The sequence below is a fragment of the Vulpes lagopus genome, chromosome 6 (genome assembly GCF_018345385.1).
Source record: "Vulpes lagopus strain Blue_001 chromosome 6, ASM1834538v1, whole genome shotgun sequence".
In the NCBI taxonomy this organism is placed as follows: Eukaryota; Metazoa; Chordata; class Mammalia; order Carnivora; family Canidae; genus Vulpes; species Vulpes lagopus.
This window is the reverse complement of record NC_054829.1, coordinates 100,119,374-100,145,086: the sequence shown is the minus strand read 5'-3', so window position 1 is coordinate 100,145,086 and position 25,713 is coordinate 100,119,374. Positions and strand designations below refer to the sequence as shown.

At 34.7% G+C, this 25,713-nt stretch overlaps 1 protein-coding gene across 6 annotated transcripts in view; it reads left to right on the top strand.

Annotated features, from left to right (window-relative positions):
- UBE2D3 (ubiquitin conjugating enzyme E2 D3) overlaps positions 1-18,767 on the top strand; it is a 30,571-nt gene extending 11,804 nt beyond the window's left edge. For 5 of the 6 annotated variants that reach the window (XM_041758375.1, XM_041758374.1, XM_041758372.1 and 2 more), the window contains exons 3-9: positions 4,377-4,440; positions 4,527-4,558; positions 11,810-11,887; positions 13,216-13,321; positions 15,165-15,258; positions 15,694-15,743; positions 17,283-18,767. In XM_041758375.1, coding sequence (XP_041614309.1) covers positions 4,377-4,440; positions 4,527-4,558; positions 11,810-11,887; positions 13,216-13,321; positions 15,165-15,258; positions 15,694-15,742 — 423 coding nt within the window. In that variant the 3' untranslated portion in view covers position 15,743; positions 17,283-18,767. The remainder of the gene's footprint in view (positions 1-4,376; positions 4,441-4,526; positions 4,559-11,809; positions 11,888-13,215; positions 13,322-15,164; positions 15,259-15,693; positions 15,744-17,282) is intronic. The other variant, XM_041758377.1, reaches the window with a different exon arrangement.
- The last annotated feature ends 6,946 nt before the right edge of the window (positions 18,768-25,713 follow it).

The window sequence follows — 25,713 nt, the reverse complement described above, 5'->3', positions numbered from 1 at the left end:
GAGTGTAAAAATGCTAACCTTTACTTAACTGACAGGCTGGGTACATAGACTCATGGGTACTTCTATGATATCACCTAATAATTTAAAAAATTAAAAGAATCTCTTCTAGTGTACTATTGCCAATACATCTTTAAAAATAATAAAAACCAAGTATGATGTCTTATTCCTGCTTAAAAACTAACCATGGTTCAGGGCGCCTGGGTAGCTCAGTTGGTTGAGCATCTTCTCTTGGTTTCAGCTTAGGTCTTTATCTCATGGGTCCTTAGACTGAGTCCCAAATAGGGACTACCTGCTAAGTGTGAAGTCTGCTTGAAATCCCCCCCCACCCCCCGCACATGTACTCTCCCAAACAAGTGGGTAGATCTTCAATTTAAAACAAAAACCACTATCGGTGGTTGACATTGCCTTTGGGATACTCTTGGACATACTCAAAGCTCATGAAAGATCCAGTCGTAGTTAAGTATTTCTGGCCACATGTGCTACTTCCTTACTTGTATACCGTTGTGTTTCTGGTATGCCAGACTATAAGCAAATGTTTATAGCCTGTATTTTACACTTTTTGAATGAGTTTCTGTTTGGAATGCTTAGCTCTCCATCAAGACCTAGCTCAGTTGTCACTGTTTTTAAACACAGGCAAGGTTAGTGAGTACCTTTTTAGGATTCACAAAGCATGTGAATGCTTTTATTTTAAGCATGTAAGTTGCTAAAGTGTGGTTTGGTTTTTTTTGTTGTTTTTGCATTGTGCCTACTTTATTTTATATTGAGTCTTTTGGGGAATGCATTCATGTTTTATCTTGGTATATTCAAACCTAACATGCTTGATGCCAGAAATGCAGTCTTGTAAGTGAGTGAATGTTTTGATGGTGAAACTTGAATAGCAGATATTACACTTTTCATTTTAGAAATGGATTTAAATTAACGTCTAGTTTCTGATTAGATTAAAAGTTGTTAGACAAGACACATGACTGCGCCTTCTAGCTTAATTTTAAGACTGCTTCATTTAGATTTCTTTCCTAAAATACATGGCTTGAGCATTACATTGTGCTTTAGGTGGGATAAAGTCTATATGGGTGCCAGTAGTAGCTCTACTTAGAATGGGTCTCTTCACTCTTCCGGTTTTTTCCCCCCTTTGGATTTATTAGAAGGAAACTGGAGTGGTTAACGATCAAAGGAAATAGCTTTAGGAACCCCAGAGCAAGCTACAACCTCAGGGACTAAAATTGCATGTGTATATGCCAAGTCAGCTCTTATTATCTCTGCTGCCCAATGTGGTCTCTTTTTCTTTGGATTCACCATGTAATTTCAAGGCACATGCCTGCCAACAGCTCTTGGTCATATCTTTACAGCTCCTGATTTAGAGAAAGAAGTGTACCAGCTTCAATTTGAAAAACCAGGCAGAGATGGGTGGACTTGATTAGGTCAGGTCCTGGTTTAGGTTACTTTCCAACCCTTTGAGCTAATTACAGGCTCAAGGAACAAAATTCTGCGATTAGCCCTGTCTGAGTAATGGGTGATTAGCAGCCACCATTAACCAAACACTACAATCACATGTTTGGAGTAAGGGAAAGCATTTTCATGAAAGAGTAAGATGGTTTATTGAGTAGACAAAATGTCATATATATAGAAGAGTGTCTAGGATGACTTGTTACTATGCTTTCTCATATTTTTCCTTGCTAAGTCACTCTATAATCTCATTTGCTTATGCTACGAGCATAATAATGTCATGAGAATTACTTGTTATGTTAAAGGTGAATGCTGGTACATGATTTAGAAGGCGTGTTTTTTGTTGTTTTTTAAAGATTTTACTTATTCATGAGAAAGAGAGGCAGAGACACAGGCAGAGGGAGAAGCAGGCTCCCTTTGGGGAGCTGGATGTGGGACTTAATCCTGGAACTCCGGGATCACGCCCTGAGCCAAAGGCAGATGCTCAACCGCTGAACCACCCAGACATCCCAAGACCTATTTTTGATCCTTAAAATAACTTGTCATTTTTTTTTCAACGTTGCATTTAAAGTAGATTTTAGTACATAAGGTAATTGGCCTAATTTTAGATCTTTGATTATTACTTCAGAGGTGTCTTGTTCATGGAGAACTTGGAAAATAAGGCATTTATAAATTATTTGAGACCAAGATCCTAAAATTATTGGAAGAGCTGAAATTAGACCTTCACTCTGGAGTAATAATGCCAGCACATAAAGGTTTTAATGATTTATAAATACTGTGCCTGAAAACTTTTCTTCTATAAGAAATCATTTCTTAGATTCTTCATAATTGAAACGTGTAATTTTCAAACAAGATATTATGTATTCTAGATCAACTTTAGAGATGCCTGCAGTTGTATTTATAATGAAGTTGTTTCAAGGTCACTTGGCTATTTTGTTAGATCAACCATCATTGGATTGGTTTTTATTTTAAAATAACGGCTAGATTTTTTTTTTCCCCTCAGGCATTTCAAACAAGTAACATAAAAAAAAAAAAAAACAAATAACATAATTTGGGGTAGATCACTATAAGAAACTAAGAGGTAAATATCTGGAAAAAGAGGGAGGGGATAGTTTGAAACAGGTAAGTTTTTAACCTTAAAATAGGCCTTTTTTTGAACCCTGTGTTCCTGAAGGAAAGAGGGAATTAGACTGCATAAGTTAGCTTTTGGTATCCTTTCTTGGTTGGCCAGTTAAACAAAAGAATTTGTTGTATAAGCTTTGGGACATGGGAGAATTCTCTGTTCATTTTTAGTTACGATTCTTTTAGATTACCTGATTCTTACCGTCAGTAAAATTTTTATACCTTGAGATGGTTTTTTTTTTTTTTTTTTTTTTTTCCTTGAGATGGTTTTAAAGTAGATTTCCATCATAACAAAAGTGGCTGATTATGGGATGTAAATAAATACCATACGAAAACTCATCTGGTCTATGACAAAGTAATTTGCTTGATAATGGCTAGTTGATTAATTCAAGTTGCAAGTACATTTCTTTTTTCTTTTTTCTTTTACATTTCTATTTTCAAAGAAGTATAGTTTCCAAAAAATTACTGGTTCAAAATTATTTGATACACAGGTGTTCATTTCTGCTTTTATTTTTAAGCTAAAACCATACATAGTTTCTTTTAAGCAGTTGTTTTTAACTTTCAGTCAAGAGTTTCTGTAATTCCTACTGGTGAGGATCAATGGTGAATTGGAATGAATTTTCTCCCATTTTTTAAATATTTGAACATTTGAAGGTATATATTTACAAAGACAAGCATAAATGATCTGATATTCCATTATCCTAAGGTTGTGAATCCTGTATCTCTGGATGCTTTGATAATCTTAAAAGCAGATATGGTATGAGTTTCAGAAGCAAGTTAATAGGGTTTATCAGAACAATCCCCCCTCCACACACCAGTTTTATTGAAATAAAATTGACCTGTAACATTTTTTGGCTAACATACACCACATAATATTTTGATATATGTATTTTGTGAAATGATTACCACAGGACAGTTCTTCTGCATTGTTTTGTTTTTTAATGGGATGAATCTAGATTGAGCATTCCTAAAACATTAGCTGTTTCCTGAAGTGCATTTCGATCATATGGTAGAGGCAAGTTTTTGCTCTGGTTGTCTTCCTGCAGTATCTTGTATTTCCACCTTTTTCTTAGAAACCCACTATTACCTCATGGTTCTGTAAATCCCTATAGAGATTTATATATAGGCGTATATATAGATGCAGTTACATCATCTTTAAAAACGTAAGGAAACAGTTCTTATTACGTTATCCATATTATGTACAAGTCATGGAAGAGCTAAGAATATATTTGTAAATAAAAAGTAATACGTAATTTTGGAAACTGTCTGTTTTACTAAGAGCAAACATCAGGCACTTTCAGAGTTGTAATTTTACTGAGCATTGTATAAAAGACATGGTTGTGTTGCAGGAATAAGATCAAACCAAAAAGGATACTTACCTCACCCCATGAGAGATTTTTCAAGTGGAAAGTGAGGTCTGTGCATAGTGTGGTTCAGAAATAACAGGATTTTAAGATAGTAAAAACAAGGGCCTCTGAGATGTCCAGAAAGTTCAGCAAACAACATGAATGTTGAAAATTGCCTTGTCTAAGTTCTTAGGCCATGAAAGTATCTGATAAGAGCTTTTTTGTTTTGGACAGCTTTTATTGGTATAACAAATGTTTATATCTTATGCCTACTACTGTCCCAGGATCTGGACTATAGTTACTTAGGTTTTCTCTCTTTTATTAGAATGTTACTGATGTGAACTCTGATTGTATGTTCCTTAAAGGATGGAGTGAAAATAAACAGTTGACCCTCTGCTTGCTTGTGTTTTTTTTTTATTATTATTATTATGGTTACATAACCCATGATTTTCTGTTTTGATCTAGGAACTTAGTGATTTGGCCCGTGACCCTCCAGCACAATGTTCTGCAGGTCCAGTTGGGGATGATAGTAAGTAACTCTCAAGTTGATTTTAACAGCTAATTTCAAACAATCTTGTCCATTTTTAGATAACAGTTGTTTTGTTTGTTTCCTAGTGTTTCATTGGCAAGCCACAATTATGGGACCTGTAAGTATTAAGAATCAAAATTTTTTGCTTTTAATTAAAAATTCAGTATTGACCTAGTTGTATTTCACTTAGTCTTACATTTATTACATTGTAGTACCATTTTGGACTTGCCATAGTTGTACTGCTTTTGAAAGGCACAATAATTTAATGAATTAGTCATTTGTTAACATTTGCTGTGTGTCCCTGATTTCAGGTTCTAGAATATAACATTTCTGACCTATCAAAATGTTTCTTTCACTTTATACTAGTTTTCTTTTATAGTAATGTTGTAAAACATTGTCACAGAGCTTCTTTTATAGAGCCAATTAACTTACTAACTCTACCATGGTGTTACTCAAAGATCTTGTTGCTGCCAAAAATCTAAGTTTTTGTTGTATTACTTTGATATTTGATTCTCTATAGAACTTTAGTTTTTTGCAAAACTTGAATATTTTTAGGTAGAAAGTGATATTTTGAATACAGCAAAATTCCTTTCTATCCTGGGTAGATAAGAAACTGTATATGCTGGATAATTGAATATTCAGAATTATGGATACCATCTAAGAATTTCACAGAATTAGAACGCAGTAAAACAACCTGGGGTAAGACTGTATCTTGCACAATACTTAATGTTTTTTGATTTGGAAGGCACTTGAGGATTTCTATTCTAAATTATATGTATGTCTTAATCTGCCCCCTTCCCTTTTGGTGATTTAATCTCAACATAAGTGTCAATAATGTACTTGGTGAGATAATGGTCAATAATGGATGTCTATCATTCTAAATGGAGAAATGATCTTGGAAAAGTTAGCCAGTTAATGAGTTGGATCAATAAGTATTTATTTCGTAGTTCAGATTTTGATAACTAATCTTTTTTTCTATCTTAGTGTGATTACCCCACTGTGTTGTCAGCCATTAAGGATAGATATGATCCCTCTCATTCTTTACGGAACTTAAAAATCTACTGGGAAATAGAATTAAAACAGTGATAAAGTGGGAAGTAAGTGATACATGAATGAAGCACTTAGTAGGAGAAATTTTATGGGAAATCATAGCCGGGATGAGTTAGAGTAATTATGAAATGTTAGGACCTACAAGCAAGGAGATTGTGAATCCAGTTAAGTTAAACTTGGTGATGGTGGTAGAGTGGGGTGATATTTAGCTGTGGTAAATTTTATTTTGCTTTAAAAATGCTTCCTTTTATTATTGGGTAGCAAAATTGTTACTTATTTTAAATGTACATAGTTAGTGTGGCTTTTGCCCAGTTTGATCCCCAGAACATTCTAAAAGTTGGCAGTCTTCACATAAAAACCTGTAACCAGGCCTTCATTGCACTGCATTAACGGCTTGGGGTGGAGTAGCAACTACCTCCCTTTTTTATATGGAGTCTGTGTCTCATAGTATTCCTATCAACTTAATTTTGCCTACCTAGTTTCTGTAGGCACTTAGATTTATAGTTTTTAGAATTTTCTCATAGATTGCCAATTTTCAAAGCAGAGTACTCAGTAAAATACCTTAGTATTTCTACCAAGTAAAAGCTCATCTTCGATCCAGAGGGTGCTTTCAAGATGGCCTTATTTATAAAAAATTAGTTGTCGGTGTTAAGCACTAAAGAGTTGGTAATCAAGATTTCTAATTGGGCATAATAAACCAACTCTTTGAAACCAGTGTGATGTTTTCCTGCTGGACTTTGAGACTTCACGGTTTTTTTGAACTGTCTTTTCAAAAGGTAAGGAATATACTTACAGTAAATGAAAGTGAAGTATAAGTAAGTGGTTTATGCCAGCAATATTCCTGAGAATAAAAAGGAGATTGCTTATCCTGACCTTTTTGTAACTGTTTACTTAATTTGCTTTTATTTTCAGAAAACATTTTTCACTTGTTTTATACCTATTTCAGATTATAGCTATTCCTTGTAAATTTTTTTAGCAACTGTAAATGACCGTTTTCTGCTTTTAAAAACAAATACTTGATTATCAGAACTACTTAAATATTCTCTGATTAACAAAAGCAAAAACTGTATTTAAGTAAGCACCTGTTTAGATGTGAACTTGGAAGTAGTTAACAATTACCCTTACTTAGAGAGTCATCAATGAAATACCTCATATTCTTATTTTGGCTTTTGATTGCATTTTTATGATAAAATATCACAGTTCAATTAGATAAATAATTGCTTTATTTTGTTAGTAAGTGACATGCAGATAAATGAGCTAAAACATAGGGCCATTGGTGGTATAACAACACATATTTGCACATTTGCTGAAAGAATAAATGGTTACAAATGTACTTTTGCTTTGGAGTACTTCTTTTAGGTCAGTAAAAGTGATTGGTAGTGCCACATAAGTAAAGGTTCCTGACTAAGAAATGGAGCATCTAATTTGTTTTAATACAGAGTTAACTATTGAATTTAGTGTATTGTAGTCTGGAAATGTTCTTAATCATTAAGCTTATGAGGCAGAAATGCTTCTTTCTAATAACTATTTGAACTGACTTATTCTTTCTGAAGGTAGGATACTTTGGAAGCACAAATACTAAACTAAACCTTTGAAGGAATTGACAGCATTGCTGGTTATGTGGTTTTTAAGCTTTGGTTTTTATTATTTTTTTTTTTTTTTTTTTTTTTTTTTTTGTATTAAGGGCAGTTCCCATTAACCATGCAATTAGAAATTAACTCCTTACCTGACATTTATACACTTGATTTTTCTTCAATTGGAGATGGAGCTGGCAGGAAGATATTTTGAAATTATTAGGAGAACCACACTGATACTATGATACAGCCATGGTAGAAAGTACCATTTTGGGGGTAATACAATGTAACCTTAGGCCTTAGTCTGAGCAGAATCAGCTGCAAAAACCATCTGAAGTCAACTAACTGGTTCATAGGTGTTGTCTTATTGGTCCATAAGGGTTATTTTTGCAACTAACTTTAAATGTATTGTGTCAGTTCCTACAAAGGCTAATGATCCATGAAAACTCTTCCCTTTTTAAGGAACTTTGTAGTCTAGAGGAAGAGGGAAATAAAAGTAAATAAGTTACAAGCATGTTGAATAGTATGTGCACAGAAAGGTATAAAAGAAGGACAGCAGGATATTGAACCAAAGGCAGTATTATCTTTTTTTAAGGACATGTAAGCTTGAGATGGATCCAACAGTATAGGTAGGGTCCTAGAGATGAAGAAGATAAGGATGCAGATAAGAATATTTCAAGTTAGAAGAAAGAAATAATAGAAAAAAGAGGTGTGAAATATTTTAAGTGCAGTAAAGAGAACATACACAGGAGACGAGGTGGAAGATGAGACCAACTGTATTTAGTGGGAAGGAGATCATAAAGCACCTTGTGTCCTTAGGAGTTTGCAGTTTATCTTGAAAGCTGTACTAGATTTCAAGCAGGGGTGTAACTTGTATTTTACGACAATTTCAGCATTGGGGCAGGGGATAAATGAGAAGAAAAAGAGTGAAGGAAGGAATACCAGAAATAAGCCATTGCCGTAATTATAAACAAAAACTGGTAAGATCTTGAACGCAGAGTAGTGGCAGTGGGCATAAAGGAGAGGAAGGAAGCTAGCTAGTTCAAGAAACTTTAAGGGTCTTTAAGATTAATAACTACTTTGATTAATGAAGAGTTTGTGGTTTGTGTTTTGGACACAGGAAACATCCAGAAATAAATATTTATAGGCATTTGAATATATATGTCTTGGAACTAATAACTATACTAAAGAAAAATTAAAGAGTTGCCAAAATAAGTATGGGTCAGGAGATAAAAGCAGAAGATGGATCTGGGCAACTTTATGGTTGCTCTGGGGGAGGAGTACAGACACTGAGAAGGAGTGACTTTGGATTGATGGGAGTTAAAACCAGGGTGTAGAAGGTTTCTAAAGAAGAGATCTAATAAAATTCTGGATTTCTAAGATTTGGGTCAACTTACTGATCAAAGTATTCCTTTTTGCTTTTTTTTTTTTTTTTTTTTATAATTTTTATTTATTTATGATAGTCACAGAGAGAGAGGGAGAGTGAGAGAGGCAGAGACACAGGCAGAGGGAGAAGCAGGCTCCATGCACCGGGAGCCCGACGTGGGATTCGATCCCGGCTCCCCAAGATCGCGCCCTGGGCCAAAGGCAGGCGCCAAACCGCTGCGCCACCCAGGGATCCCCCCCTTTTTGCTTTTTTTATATATTGTTTGCTTTCAATTTTTTTTTTTTTTAAGATTTTTTTATTTATTCAGGAGAGGCAGAGAGACACAGAGGGAGAAGCAAGCTCCACGTAGGGAGCCCAACGTGGGACTTGATCCTGGGTCTGCAGGATCATGCCCTGGGCCGAAGGCAGTGCTACACCACTGAGCCACCAGAGTTCTGCTTTCAATTTATAGTAAATTTGATACAGAGCCTCAATTTTTAGATATAATAGTTCGGTTACCTCAGGATTTTGTGATTTTTACCAGCTTTTCCTCTGAGTTGAAAGAATGTAGTGTTGAATTGTTCCTTCTGTATGCTCTTTTTTTGAACAAATGAAATTTGGCAAGACAACTGGGTGGCTCAGCGGTTGAGCGCTTGCCTTCGGCCCAGGGCGTGATCCTGGAGTCCTGGGATTGAGTCCCACATTAGGCTCCCTGCATGGAGCCTGCTTTCTCTCTCTCTCTCTCTCTCTCTCTCTCTCTCTCTCTCTCTCATGAATAAATAAAATCTTTAAAAAAAAAAAAAAAAAAAAGAAATTTGACTTTCCCTAAATCTTAGCATTAGGGGCCTGGTGCTTGGGTGGCTTAGTCCTAGGCACATGCCTTCAGCTCAAGTCAAGATCCCAGAATCCTGGGATCGAACCCCACGTTGGGCTCCATGTTCAGTGAGAATTCTGCTTCTCTCTGTGCCTGTGCTCTCTCGTTCTGTCAAATGAATAAATCTTTAAAAAAAAAATTAAAAACTAAATCTTATCATTAGATTGCCTTTATCCAGAAGCCGTCCAATACAGCACTTGCGATTATATGAAACTTGGAATGTAAACTTAGAACTTCATGATTTGGTTTTATAAAAACTTTCACTATTTAAAATTACCCTAAAATTGTTTATTGTACACTGTACATTTTCCATATTAGTTTATTTTGTAAAAGCATATGCCATTTGAAGCATCTATTGCTAGTTAATGTAGCTGTTAACAAAGATAATGCTAATCTAATAAATTTAGATCATATTCTGTGCTTTGTTTTTTTCTGTACTTTTAATATCCTGCTTTTCAGTGTTGTTTTTTGAATTAAAGTTTTTAGACAATAGGAAAAGAAAGAGCTTTGGAGTAAAAAGGACTCAGATTATACTAGTTGAATGTTTCTTTGAACTTTATCAGTAAATTGACATTTTTCCTTCAAGTTGCAGGTATCTCCTGTTCATTTTTCTTACTTGCAACATTTTATTGCATGTCTCTTTACCAGAATGTTAATTATCCCATCAAGATAAATTGTTCTCTATGTCCTTTATACGTGCCTGGTCTATAGAATGAAGTTAGATTAATTCAACTATTTTACAAAGGGCTGGGAATTAAATGAGCTATATTTTAAAGTTTCAGATCTGAAAACATTTTTACTTGGCTCATACTAGAATGGGCATTGTAAAAGGCTCATGTTAGCACTACACACATACTCTCTTGAATGTAGAGAAATGGATGTTGGTAATAACTCAGTTACTATACATTTTCAAAGACCTTGTCAGGTGGCTTCTTTGCATAACCATAGGCAGTTTTCATATTTTCTTCAACTTTCACCTTAAAGTTTTTGACAAGGTCACTGTCTTTTGTCATCACTCTCTAATCCATGTTGACCAGTGATCTTTTATTTATAAGACCTGGATTTGGGGGCACTTGGGTGGCTTAATTGGTTAATAAGCATCTGCCTTGGGCTGTCTGTGACTGAGCCCTGCAACGGGCTCCCTGCTCGGCAGGGAGTCTGCTTCTCCCTCTCCCTCTCCTTCTGCCCCTTCCTCCTCTGTGTGCTGTCTCTTTCTCTCAAACTCTTTTTTAAAAAAATGTTTTTAAAAGCCCTGGTTTCAATCTTGGTTCTGTCTTCTACCACCTAAGTTTCTCCTTCAAGTCCCATTTTTATTTATCCATAAAGTGGGAACACAATTCTGTCTTTTTCCTGGTAAAATGTAAGATTCTAGCAAGTAGTGTTTTCCAAATGCTACTTCATACTAACTTCGTGTGATATTTAGGAGAGTTCTTCATACCCCAATTAATAATCAACAAAGAAGGAAGAGTGGTGCTATAGCTTGAAAATTTCTATTTTTCTGTTGAAGTGGAAGAGAAAATGTTCTATGTTTTCCAAATCTAGTAATCCTATGTATTGATTTGTTGTGGAAAATTCAGTATGCTTTTGAAGAAAAATATTCCATGGTTTCGGGGGTCCCTTGGGGGATACAGTTAAGCATCCAAATCTTGGTTTCAGTTCAGGTTGTGACCTCAGGGACCTGGAATTGAACCCGAAGTCAGGTTCCATGTTCAGCAGAGTCTGCTTAAGACTCTCCCCCTGTCCTTCCCTCCTGTTCTCTCTCTCTCTCTCTCTCTCTTTCTCCCTCTCAGATCTTTAAAAAAAAAAAAAAAATCATGGTTTTAAATGAGAATTTTGAGAAGTTCCTGGCTGATTGGGTTGGAAAAGCATGTGACTCAATTTTAGAATCAGGAATTTGAGCCCCATATTGTGTGTAGACATTACTTTAAAAATAAACTTTTAAAAACTGAGAATTTTTGATGAGCTATTTGGGAATTAAACTTTTTTTAAAAACCTGTTTTGTTTCTGTTTTGCTTCTCCTGTGAAGATAATTAAAGGTTAACCTGCAATAGCTAACATTTTGGTTTGCCAAAGTGATCAGAGTGGTGTGTTTTAAGTACAAAGCCCATATATGTGTATGTGGTTATCATCAGAAGAAATAAATATAAGACCTTATTTTAAAATTCAAGTTTGATATGCCGTATATAGACTTTATTACAAAGTATACTTTCCTTTGTGAAAATCAAGATCTAGAACACTTGAGTTTCTGGTTAATTTTTCAATTATTTGATGACTTACATAAAATTGGATCTAAGTAAAAGTAAGGGTTCATTGTTCTATAGTAAATTTTGATTGTGTAGTTTAGTAATATGAACTGAACTGTTGAATAATTTATACTCTTTATTGCAGTGTAAACAGGTAATTTTGGTTCATGTTTGAGAAATGCTTAGGAAATAGAAATGTTACATGGGTTATTTCGCAGTGATATTTTAAATATCAGAGTTAAGTAAATTTTTCTTTTCACAGAATGACAGCCCATATCAAGGCGGTGTATTCTTTTTGACAATTCATTTTCCTACAGACTACCCCTTCAAACCACCTAAGGCAAGTATTCACCACCAAAATCCATTAGTATAGATTTGTGCTTTATTTCAAAGGAGTATAGTTAGAAATCAAGGTTCTACATAATTAAGGCTAAATTGGGATGTGTATCTGGAATGAATAAGAATAATTAAGTTAAAAATATGTGTATTGAGTCACCAATACAGAATGCTGACTTTTAACCTTTAGTTAAGAGAGCAGTTAGACCTGGATTTGAACTTTGTAAATCCAGATAAGAACAGACTTATCCCTCATTGATGCAAGGTTATGATACATTATGTGGAAAAAAATTTTTTTTCCTGTTATGCTCATATAGATTTTTCTTAACCTTTGCAATAGTAGGCTTCAGGTATTTAGTTTCATGTGTATTTGCCAATATTGCTGCAGTCTATGCTGTTTGTTGGGGTTTAGATGGGTAATTTTTCAGGGGTTTATATTTGCATATATAACAATAAATGTAACAAAACTTAGAGTTGTTTAATGCATGGAGGTGACTGGTTTACAGTTATTAAAAGCATATGGTCCTTGACTGTCCAGAACAATTAACAAATCCAACCTATATGAATAACAACAGAAAAACAACATTGGGGGGCAGCCTCAGTGGCCCAGGTGGTTTAGCGCCGCCTTCGGCCCAGGACATGATCCTGGATCCCCGATCCATGTGTTGGGCTCCCTGCATGGAGCCTGCTTCTCCCTCTGCCTGTGTCTCTGCCTCTCATTCTTTCTGTGTCTGTCATGAATGAATGAATGAGTGAATGAATGAATCTTTTTTTAAAAAAGAAAAACATTGGCACTTCAGCCATTTTTGCAGTCCTGTTATAGGTGCAGTATAACGGCTACTTGAAGTGAAACACTTTTGGTGATCATTCGCATTTGTATTTTATGTACAGTGGAAATGCAGACTAACACACATAACTTTGTAACTTGATACCCTAAATAAGTTGATCTGTAAGTTTGGTTTACATTCTGAAGTTCCTTTATTTTTTAATGTTGACTACCTTTCACGGTGTTCTTTTTGACACTATTACGTTAAAGCCAAAGTTAACCTTCAGAATATCCCACCATATCATGATAAAATTTTTGCTTCAAAGTTATATCTTCTATTTTAATTAAAGGGAGCCCCTGAAATATCTTGATCAGAATATACAAACCACTTTATGTAATTTTTAGTCTTTTTTGTGTACAAATAGGTTTTAGCCTTTTGATTTTGTGTTTGTATGACAGTATTTTAAGCCTTGCTTTAAAAGTCTATTTCAGATTAGGATGCTTTTATTTTTACTTTGGAAAAATACCTAAAAGCTTTTTTTTTTGTTTTTTTTAATTTATTTTAGGTTGCATTTACAACAAGAATTTATCATCCAAATATTAACAGTAATGGCAGCATTTGTCTCGATATTCTAAGATCACAGTGGTCTCCTGCTTTAACTATTTCTAAAGGTAAAATACTTTTAGAGAAAGTCTTGAGCTGCTCTCATTTTTTAATTGAGTTTTATTTTGGGGCCTACTTAACCTCCATATACCAACATTTTGGTAAGAGGTAGAGAAGAAAAAAATTGTTTTTGCTCTTTCAGCCATATTGATTAAAGATGGGGGAAACCTTAAAATTCAAAATGGGATATAGGCATTATTTGCAAATAATAAAGTTTCTTGAATAGATTTCTGTAGTAGTTTCCAATCCTAGGCCACTCACATCTCACTGGCTGCGTTTTATAAAATGGTATATGCAAAGTTAATAGAGCTTTTAAATCTTGGTTTCCATTCTAGGAATATTCTGATTTTGCTTTCTTGTGTGTTTATTAACAGTATTTTTTAATAAGGGCCTGTTATGTGACAACTCTAATAGGTTGTCCAGTCTCCACATGAATATCCCAGATAGAGATGAAGTGCCTCTATCTTTCTCCGGTTTGAAGGACTATGGTGGTGTTACCTTTTCCCCACCCCAATCCCCCCAAAAGAAATCCCCTACCACTAAACTGCATAGTTGGAAGGAAGTCTGCCTTCCCATAAATTTTGATTTTTGTTGTTGACTTAGCATTCAAACAAAAAAATGAGTTTGTTTTTAATGTTGCTTAAAAAAAAAAAAAAGACAGTGTTTCACATATTTGTACAACGAATCTGAAATCTTCTGGAGAAGAAAAATCAGTTTTGGTGTATGGTGCTGTAATTTCAAGCGTGACATAATTTTAGATATTGTTCACCTTCTTGGGATACATTCTATTTCCCTTGCATGCAACTCAAGCTCTCTTAACACCAGATACATTACAGATACTCTACAAATATAGGATCAAGAATATCTTAATACTAGATTCCAAGTTTATGATTGTTGGGAATACAGCTCAGCACTAGGTTTCTGTTAAATACGGGTTGCATTTTATATGTGTGCCCTCCTGCCTTTGGGTTTAAAATTATATTTGCCGTAATATATTACGTTACTACTATTTTACATGGTACTGTTATCTTTGAAGATTTTCATGACCAGTCTTTGTTAACACTTTTGCAGTGTGTGGCACATAACAGGCATACAAAATGAATTAGATACATGCTCTGGAATGCTTGGTATCTTCCAAGTTTATATATTAAACAGGTCAGACTAAGAACTAGAGTTGAGAAGGCTCAGTTAGTAATAGAGTTGGATCTCAGCATTCATTTAACTAATACTGTTTATAAATTCAAGGAGACAAAACACAGTGGAGCAGTTGGAATTTTTGTGAAACTCTGGAGAGCAGGGCAGAGAATGAATTTTTAAATACATCTTTATTTAAGTAATTGCTACTCCCAACATGGGATTTGCGCACATAACTCCCAAGATCAGTAGTCATAGCCAAGCTCCCTGAGAGTGGATTTTTCATCAGGCCTAACATCTGAAAATAATATTGCATTAATGTTGCCTGCATATTCTTTGCTAGATTTTTCCTCCTCTCAAAGTACCAAGAAACTCCAGTTACTTAAATTCTAATGCCACTTTTTAAGAAGGATAATAAACTTAATAGAGCATCATTTGAAAATGTCAGAACTCCTGAGTTTGTTTTTTATAGGTAGTCAGTACTAGATCCAACAAAGCTCTATTTCTAGCATTCCTTACTTATCAGGAGTTTGTCTTCTGTGAGCAAATCTCTACAAAGCTTTGTCCCATTGACATTGTTACAAACTAATAAAAATCTTTTGAGGGTTGAGGCTTTTAATAGATGTTTTTAGATACATTTTTATTTATCTAAATTCCCAGTGCTGGGTAACAGGCTTTTATTTTTATTTATTCATTTTTTTTTTTTTTTTTTTGCAGTTCTTTTATCCATTTGTTCACTGCTATGTGATCCAAACCCAGATGACCCCCTAGTGCCAGAGATTGCACGGATCTATAAAACAGACAGAGATAAGTAAGTATGTAGTAGTTTAAGGAAATAATGTAAAGTGTGTGGTTTTTCTTAAGGAGCTAGGCTTACACTCTGTTGTAAGTTGTGGCAATGCCAAGAAGATTTGAGGATTTATTTCTGGTAAGATAATAGTTAAGATGTACAGAAAGATACTTTTTGAAATGGGATTTTAAAAAAAAATAAGTTTCGTTTATGTGACAGTGAATAGCCCCTCTAAAATTTTATTTTTCTAACATGTTCAGGGCTTTGTCACTTACAAATTTTTGGGAAGAAAGCAAAGTTTTCTTTATTCCAGTTATGTTTGTGAAATAAATACTGGTACTGCTATAAAAATTTGGTCTAAATTTCTCAAATATTTGAATTATCTTTATGTACGACTTCAACCATTATAACTTTGTTGTATGTTATAATTAATGCTAAGTGTACTTGTTCAATTAGGTACAATAGGTTAGCAAGAGAGTGGACAGAGAAATACGCTATGTTGTAGGGTAAGAGGATCTGCACTCTATGGTGCGCTTATTCATGGTACTGCCAGCACTTGAGTGCTGCATGCTTTAAGGCACTGTATTAACTAACAAAAAGGTAACATGGGACAGTTTTTTGAAAACTGTACATTTAACTGCTTGATCTCTGTTTAGCGTGAAAGTATACCAAGTAGTCATTATTGCTCTTGAGTATTTTTGCATGGCAAAACAGTTAAATATAGCACTAGTAAGAAATTAAAGTTTAATAAGTAGTATCTCAAATTACAGTGGTATTACATTTTAAATTTGTTATATTTTAACCTTTATACCAGTACTATATGGAATGTGATTTAGTTCAGATTTGGCCAAGAAATAGTAATGTAAGGGAAAAACACATTTAATAAAGTCTCTAAGCATCTAAACTAAATGTTGATTACTGACAAGCATGCGTTAATACCAGCTTTATTTTGTGGCTCTCTGTATGCTTAATGAAACCTTTGTTTTAAAGTGCTGGCTTTTTGAGAGGGTGTCCTTAAATGAGGTAACCATGAATGGTAGAAAGAACTGTATGCCAAAGTTTAGAAATGTGGTCGAACCATGGTTGGTTCTTGGTTTGAAATGAAGCTAGTTAATATTTTAGAAAGTTTAAACTGGAAATACAAATCTAAAAGTTCTCTTCTGCTGCCCTTTGATGTATATTCATTTCTTAAAGTTATCACTATATTTTTTGGTTGGTAAGTAGCCTATGTCATGGATGTAATACAGGAAGAAAATGATAGTCTTTCTCAATATTAGTGATGTTCCTCAGTAATAAATAACCTTGCTTATGTGTGAATTATCTGTTGATCTTTCTAAACAGATGCCCCCATGTTATACTCTTAGTAGAGATTCCCGTTCATCAGGTCTCAAGTGAGGCTTGTTCCAGTAACCACCCTTTCTAAAAGTAACACATAAGTGTTATAATTAACACATACATACCAGTCACACCCACATCCCTCTTGAAATTTCCTTTTTTTCATCCTCCCCAGTGTCTAATCTTCTACCTGTGCTTAAATCTCAGAGGTATTTCCTGGTATTACGCAAGGCTAGTAATTTCTCAAGGTCTAGGATTCAGATTAAATTGTTTAGTTCCAGCTTTGGTGGTAATTTCTATAGGTTACAGAATGTGTGTGCTATTCTGACATAAATCCATGATGAACTGTAAAATAATTTTTTTAATGTTAAAATTTGTTGGAATGATACTAATTAGAGAATCTCTAATAGAACATTTAACTCAGTGGTAGGGGAGAGAAAGGATCTAATTTTTGTTAGTCTCCCCAATCTCAGTGCCACTTGATTGTGTTTATTAATACTTAAACTTTCAGTGTATTGGAACATTGCATTGGAAGCATTAAGATTTCCATTTCCCCATTGCTTTGAATACCAATGCTTTTTCTCCCTGTTGGCTTAATTCTAATCATAACCATGAGAGATGACTCCATGATGATTCTGGAGGTAAAATTGAAATATTTTTAAGTATTAAGAATTCTTTGACTTTTTAAATAACATCTTCTTTATTTACAGGTACAACAGAATATCTCGGGAATGGACTCAGAAGTATGCCATGTGATGCTACCTTAAAGTCAGAATAACCTGCATTATAGCTGGAATAAACTTTAAATTACTGTTCCTTTTTTGATTTTCTTATCCGGCTGCTCCCCTATCAGACCTCATCTTTTTTAATTTTATTTTTTGTTTACCTCCCTCCATTCATTCACATGCTCATCTGAGAAGACTTAAGTTCTTCCAGCTTTGGACAATAACTGCTTTTAGAAACTGTAAAGTAGTTACAAGAGAACAGTTGCCCAAGATTCAGAATTTTTTTAAAAATGGAGCATGTGTATTATGTGGCCAATGTCTTCACTCTAACTTGGTTATGAGACTAAAACCATTCCTCACTGCTCTAACATGCTGAAGAAATCATCTGAGGGGGAGGGAGATGGATGCTCAGTTGTCACATCAAAGGAAGCAGCATTATTCTAGCATCCAGATTTTTTTTTTTTTTAAGCCTTCCACTGTTAGAGATTTGAGGTTACATGATATACTTTATGCTCATAACTGATGTGGCTGGAGAATTGGTATTGAATTTATAGCATCAGCAGAACAGAAAATGTGATGTATTTTATGCATGTCAATAAAGGAATGACCTGTTCTTGTTCTACAGAGAATGGAAATTGGAAGTCAAACACCCTTTGTATTCCAAAATAGGGTCTCAAACATTTTGTAATTCTCATTTAAATTGTTAGGAAGCTTGGAGCTATTAGTTAATCTATCTTCCAATACACTGTTTAATATAGCACTGAATAAATGATGCAAAGTTGTCAATGGATGAGTGATCAACTAATAGCTCTGCTAGTAATTGATTTATTTTTCTTCAATAAAGTTGCATAAACCAATGAGTTAGCTGCCTGAATTAATCAGTATGGGAAACAATCTTTTGTAAATGCAAAGCTGTTTTTGTATATACTGTTGGGATTTGCTTCATTGTTTGACATCAAATGATGATGTAAAGTTCAAAAGAGTGAATATTTTGCCATGTTCAGTTAAAAGTGCACAGTCTGTTACAGGTTGACACATTGATTGACCTGATTTATGCAGAATTAATAAGCTATTCGGATAGTGTAGCTTTTAGTATGCTGCACATGATACTGCAGCCCTGGAGTTCGTAGATGGACTTGGGACCCAGCAGCTTTGAAACATGTATATGGAGTTTAAGAAATTTATTTACCAGGTGCAACCCCCATCTTATTAAATTCTTTCTTCACCTTGTACACTTGACAGCTGAGAAAACCATAACATGGGAGTAATAATGGGTCAAAATTTACAAAATAAAGTACTGTTTTGGTGTGGGAGTTGTCATGAGGCTGTGTTGAAGTGACTTACCTATGTGGGATATTGAATATCCATTGAAATGGATTTGTTCAGCCATTTACATTAATGAGCATTTAAATGCAACAGATATCATTTCAGGTTACTTAACATGAATGAATAAAAGTTAATGCTATTGGATTATTTTTTGTTTGATAAGTGCTATCTGTGCCACTAATTTAACTTCTGTAGTAACAAGGGCATTATCATTCTTCACCCTTCCTGATCCTGATCCTGTTAGTTTTACTTCTTTTTTTCTAGTTCTTTTGATTTGTCCATTGCTTTCTTAAAATCTTGTATTTGATTTCTAGCACATCTGTGACTTTTCTCCACTTACACATTTTGCACTGCTTATTACACTTAACGTGCAATCTTACTCCTTGTCTGCACACAGATGTGGAAAGCTAGATATAAAATAAATGTTAAAGCTTGATTTTTTTTTTATAAACATTTTAATACGTAGTTCGGACATGGTTTATTGACTTAAGGTTTTTCTCTAAACTGCAAGTGAAATGCATGCCTTCCGAAGATGTTCTGACTTTGTTAATTCTGTAATTTAAGCATTTCATTGAGAAATATCAACCCAGCTATACAATTTTCCAATGAGTGAATTTTTTTCATTTCCTCTTTTATTTAAAAAACTATTCTTTAAAGGTAGACATCATATTGTTAAAGCTATTTTGGATTCAAATTACAAATGAGAAATTAGTAATCTTAAGGTAAGAAATACTGTTCTTTTGCTTTATTTTCAAAATAATTACTTCTGATTCTATACTCCAAATAATAGCTTTAGTAGGCATATCTTTGAAAGCCAGCTGTGAATAAACAGTTTGTCAGCTTCTGAATTCCTAATTGACTTTCAAGTTGATTTTTTTTTTTAGCCATAGACAACTTTTAAGTCATCTCTATGAATACTTAAACCATTGATTGTCATAATAATTACTAGATGTGTCCAGTCTCTGTATCTTTGATTTGATGCATTTCTTATGTCACTTAAGGGAATAAGCCATAAAGGCTTCTCCAGGTTTAAGAGAACAGTAAAGTACCTGGAAAACCAACATTTTTGAATGTATGGACACTGGACTTGAGATCATCTCCAATGAAACCTTCAAAAGAATCCAAGAATTTGCCCTTTTCCCCCATATATACATTACTAGTGCCATGTGTAGGGCTGGATGCATATTAAAAGATTAAAATTTGATTTTGGTTCTTAAATATATCTTTCAATGCATAAAGTCAAATTTTTAATACTGAGTTTCGATCTAAGAATTATAGTCCAGCTGACCTGTTAATAGTACATTATATTTTAACTAATTTTTCCTGGGCAAGTTTGCAATGTGATACTAGATTTTTTTTTAAAGCTTGTTAGTTTGCTTTCTTGTGTGGGTGTACTCACAATTTTTTAAAGTATGAACCACAGCTAACTAGTGGTCTCAGGGGTAGTGAAACACTCACTTTTATTTTTTAATGGCTTAGTTAAGATATGCTTCAGTTACTGATCATGCTGTGTTAGTGATTTTGGAGGTGACTCAAATTAGCCGTGTTTTGTGTTGGCATAACAAAACTGTTAAAATGATTGTTGACTACACTTTTAAGTGAATTTGTCTTTTATGAGGAAACCAGTACAAGTCACTAAATATTGTCTTAATAGTGACATCTGCATAACACTTGTAATAGCTAAGGTTAATTGAGCTTAAAGGAATTGTTACCATTAAAGTCTGTGTTTAAAGACACTTTGGTCTCAGTAATTCCAGCTAACATGAAATCCACACTTAATACTGTGTGTGAGTTCTATTTTGAAAAAATAGTAGTTGTAAAACAGTGGTCTATAAAGAAGACTGGTTCTCAAAGTGTGGTTCCAAGACTAGTTCATAATCCTTATCATTTGGGAAGTTCTTTAACATGGAAAATACCAAACCACACTCCAGGTCTACTGATAAACTTGAGAAACCCAGCAGTCTCTTTAAAAGCGATCTTAAGTGATTCTGAAGTATGCTCCTAGATCTAATAGCCCACAGCAGCAGTTCTTGGGCCCAAAAGCTATTTGACACCTCTTGCTGTTTTCATAGGAATAAGGGAACCTCCGTTGGATGCCCAAATAAAATTTATAGCACTTTGAATTACAAATAAGTCGTTTTACACATTTACTTAACTAATTTGATTGTCTAGCGAGGACCTTCAAATTTATAACAAGGACTTGACTTTGCGTATGTATAATTCAGCCAATCGCCAAGTAGTATTTAAAGGGTTACCAGGTACAAAAGTCTGCTAAAGTGTTGGTTAGATAGCTAAGCAAGGATTTGAACACTGGTCTCATTCTTTGGCCTTAGAAAATTGTTTAGGTGGGTTTTTTGTTGTGTTTTTGTTTTTTAGTGAAAAGGTAAGTTTTCATAATGAGGGTGTTTGCAGTGTTCACTGGATTTAGCATATAATAAACATCTGAAAGTAGCTATTAAAGTTTTCAACACTCCCAATGTAATACAAAAATTGTGATTTGGAAACAGGATTTAAGAATGACCACCTCTGCACCCCCAACCCCCCAAAAATTTATGGAGGAACTTTGTAAAAGATCAGAAAGCCTAGGATAATCTTGTTTTCTTTAGGTCCCCAGTAATTAACACAATTTTGCATTCTTTCCTGCACTCTATAACTATTTGGTCCTTTCTTGCCTCATTTTGAAGAATTTTTTTTTTTAATGATTCTTAACTCTGGCTTGCTATTTCTAGTAATCGCTCTTTTAATGTGGAATTTTAGTTAAGGTTCCATTGTCCGTTATCTTCCCAAATTGTACACTATTTCTGGATGAAACTCAAGTTTCCCTGTACTGAAAGTGGTTTTTTGAATAACTCCTGTTCATTTTACATACTATTGTCTGAGCCTCTTAACCTCTATACCTTGTTGGTATATCAAAATTGAATAATGTCAAGTAAGACCAAACAATGGAGTTTCATGCCCTATTTGCTTAAGAATATGGTTAACCATTGTCCTCTGGCGTCCCAGCTATCTCGCCTAAACTGTGTAGCTTATTCTTTATCCACTTGCTACCTAAAGCTACCTTCAAAGTGTCTAAAACCTACTGGGTTTCTGCACACAGATAAACACACCCTGACCTCCTCTAACATCTATGGAGTTGGACTGGCCTGAAGCCTAGGCATCAACCTTGACTTCTCACACTTGCACTTTCAGATTGAACAGCAATCCTTTAAGATCTGCTTTTAGTTGTTACTCAGAATCTTTATTCGCTGTATTTACTGCTGCCACCATGGTATAAAGCTCCATCACCCTCTCGGATTACTGCTAAAGCTTCCTCTGGTCCTCCCTGCTTTTAACTTTGCAGCAGTCTGTCCCACACACACCACTCAAGATAATCCTTTTAAGCCACATCAGATATGTCATCAATGCAAACCTGAATGTTTCCCATCTCATTCAGAGTAAAAGCTGAAATACTAAAGTGACTTAAAGGTTTTATTTTTATTTTAATATTTTATTTATTCACGAGACACAGGCCAAGACACAGGCAGAGGGAGAAGCAGGCCCCATGCAGGAGGCCTGACATGGGACTCAATCCCGGGTCTCCAGGATCAGGCCCTGGGCTGAAGGCGGCGCTAAACTGCTGAGCCACCAGGGCTGCCCGATTTACAGGTTTTAATGACTTTTCCCACCACCTCTACTTCTCTAGTACACTCTTCCACTGCTCCCCAGCTCCCTCAGCTCAGCCACACAAGGCCTCTGGTGAGATTTGAACATGCAGACTTTTCTCTCACCATAAGCTATCTGCGCTTGGTTCCCTTTGACCTAGAATTATCTCAGAAGCCATATAGCTCCGTTTTCTCTGTAAGTATTCAAATGTCAAACCTATTAAAGTGGTTTTTCTCAACTCTACATAAAATACCAACAACCCTGCCATTATGGAGTGCCATGGCATATTCGGTATTATCCACCTTGAATTTGACATTTGATCATGAGCTAAATGGCAGACTTTACCAAAAATATTTGTTGCTGTATGTTTAACTCCAAAAGTACAAAAAAACAAACTATACAGTAGGCCTCCCTTGACCACAGTCTAAAGTTACCCATGGTCAACTGTGGGTCAGAAGCAAATCATCCTGTTACATTGTCAAGAGGTCAGTGGTAGCATAAGTATGTCACATTTACCTCACTTCTCCCATCACCACAGACATTTCATCCTCTCCTATTACAAGAAGGGTGAGCACAGTGCAGTAAGATTTTGAGAGAAAGCCCACATTAACGTAACTTTTATTATGTTGTTACAACAGTATGTTGTTACAATTGTGATAGCTTATTTTTGTTAATTTTACTGTACCTAATTTATAAATTAAACTATCATAGGCATGTTATGTATAGGAAAAACATATAGGGTTCAGTACTTTAGCAGTTTGAGGCATCCGCTGGAGGTAGGTCTTGGAATGTATCCTCCACAGATAAGGGGGACTGATGTAATGAATGGAACCTTCTTTATTCTCTGACTACTAATAAAAGTATAACAATATAAGCATACATAAAGTAGCATCACAGTAAATGGACAGTTTAGCTTCTCTTAGCATGGATGCTTATCCTGATAAACTCCTGTAGAAAAAGAAACTAAAAACCCTGGGGAAAACAATTTTTTTAAAAAAATGTGTCCGTAAAGAAGAAAGGAGTACTCACAAGCCAAAAACAAATTGAAGCCAGAAGCCCAAAAAGAAAATATAACCAGAAACCAACTTTCACTTCAAAAACACTAGAGAAACCAAGTGAACTATAATTTTTGTGAAGCCCAGAATGCATCCAAAGAGTGGTGGCAAGTAAGAGAAGCCCCTCCTTAATACAATGGAGTCTGCATATCCTGAAACTTGGTGCTCTGTGGCAGGAGAATATTCGCTCAGAATCTGTAGTAATAGTTTGGCCTTTGTGAAGATTTGCAACCCTAAATCTTACTACATAAGTGGTCCCAGAAAACTCAAGCGAAATATTTAATTTTTTAGAAGATTTAATTTTAAAAATAGTTCCAAATCAGAGCAGCCAAGTATTGGCAGAAGCAAACAAATACTCTGCAGGAACTCAGTAATAGCTCACAGTTACATAGAAAAAAAGTATACAAAGGAACATGGCACCATGAATGGGAGCGATGTGACTTGCAAAAATTTCAGATAAATATATCAGGTCATCAAAAATTGGAAAGAAGTAAAACTATATATTCACAGATGACATGATATAGAAAATCCTAAAGAATCACTTAAAAATTATTAGAGCTAAAAATCGAATTCAGCATAATTGCAGGGTACAAAAATCGCAAGAATCAGTTCTTTAACTAGCAATGAACATCGGAAATTTTATTTAAAAAAACAATTCCATTTACAATAACATCAAAAAATAGGAATAAATTTAACGAAGGAAGTGTAAAACTTTCACACTAAAAGTTACAAAACATTTCTGGAAGAAATTAAAGAAGTCCTAAATAAATGGAAAGACATCTTGTGTTAATGGATTAGAAGAATTATTATTGTGAAGATGACAATGGTCCTCAGCATATTCAGTGCAATCCCTATCAAAATCCTAATAACTGTTTTTTCAGAAATGAAATTTTTTAAAATTCATAGGGAATTGCAAAAGAACACAAAGAACCAAACAATCTTGAAAAAGAACAAAGTTTGAGAACTCATACTTCCTGTTTCAAAATTTACTGCAAAACTACAGTAATTAAGAATATGGTAATAGCACACAGATAAACATATAGACCAAGGAAATAGAACTGAGAATACAAAAATAAACCCATACACATCTGCAGTCAATTTATTTTCGACAAGGGTGCTAAGACCTTTCAATAGGGAAAGGATAGTCTCTTAAACAAATAGTTTTAAGACAACTGGATATTCACATGCAAAAGAATGAATCTGGACCCTTACATGCAAAAATTAACTGAAAATGGATCAAAGTCCTAAATGTAAGATCTTCAACTATAAAACTCTTAGGAGGAGTAAATTTTCATGAGTCTGGATTTGGCAATAAATTCATAGAAATGATACCAAAAGCAAAAGCAATAAAAGGAAAAATAGGTAAGTTGGATGTGTCAAAATTATAAACTTCTGTATGTCCAAAAACACTATGAAAGTGAAAAGAACCTATAGAATGGAAGAAAATATTTGCAAATCATATATCCAATAAGCATCTAGTTTGCAGAATATATCAATCTTTAAAACTCAATAAGAAGACAAGTAACCCAATTTAAAAATGGGCAAAGGATTAAAATGCCTCTAAAAAAGATCTACAAATGGCCAGTTGGCATTTGAAAAAGATGCTCAACACCATTGTTTATTAGAGAAATGCAAATCAAACCACAATAAGATACCACTTTGTATCCAATAGGATGGCTATAATTTTTTTTTAATGGAAAATAAATGTTTGTGAGGACTCGGAGAAATTAGAACCATTTTACATTGCTGGTGGGAATATAAAATGATGCAAACTTTATGGAAAGCAGGTTGGCATTTCCTTAAAAAGTTAAACACAGAATTATTACATGACCCAGCAATTCCATTCCTATATACATACTCCAAATAATTGAAAACAGAAATTCAAACAAATGTTTGTACATGAATGTTCATATTCACAATATTCACAATATTCACAATAGCCAAAGGTGGAAACAATGGATGAATGAAAACATTGTGGTATATTCATATGGTGGCATATTATTTTGCTATAAAAAGGAATGTAGTACTGATGCATACTACAATGTGGATGAACCTTGAAAACATACTAAGTGAAAGGTGCCAGACAGGAAAGGTCAAATTTTGACTTCCAAGGAAGATGGCAGAGTAGGAGGACCTAAGGTACCTCATGTACAATGGATAAAACTAGGTAACAGCCACATCAGTGTAAGTAACCCACAAAATGACCCAAAGACTGGCAGAATCAAAGAGGGTAGGAAGGACAGAGACACAATTGGGAGCTAAATGGACCTACAGGAGGGAGGGATGCCATGGGCACAGAAAGAAGAGAAGAGCAGACCCACACCAGGCACCCCAGGCACAGAGGACCCACACTGGGGCGACGAATCCCCATAACATTTGGCCTTAAAACCCTA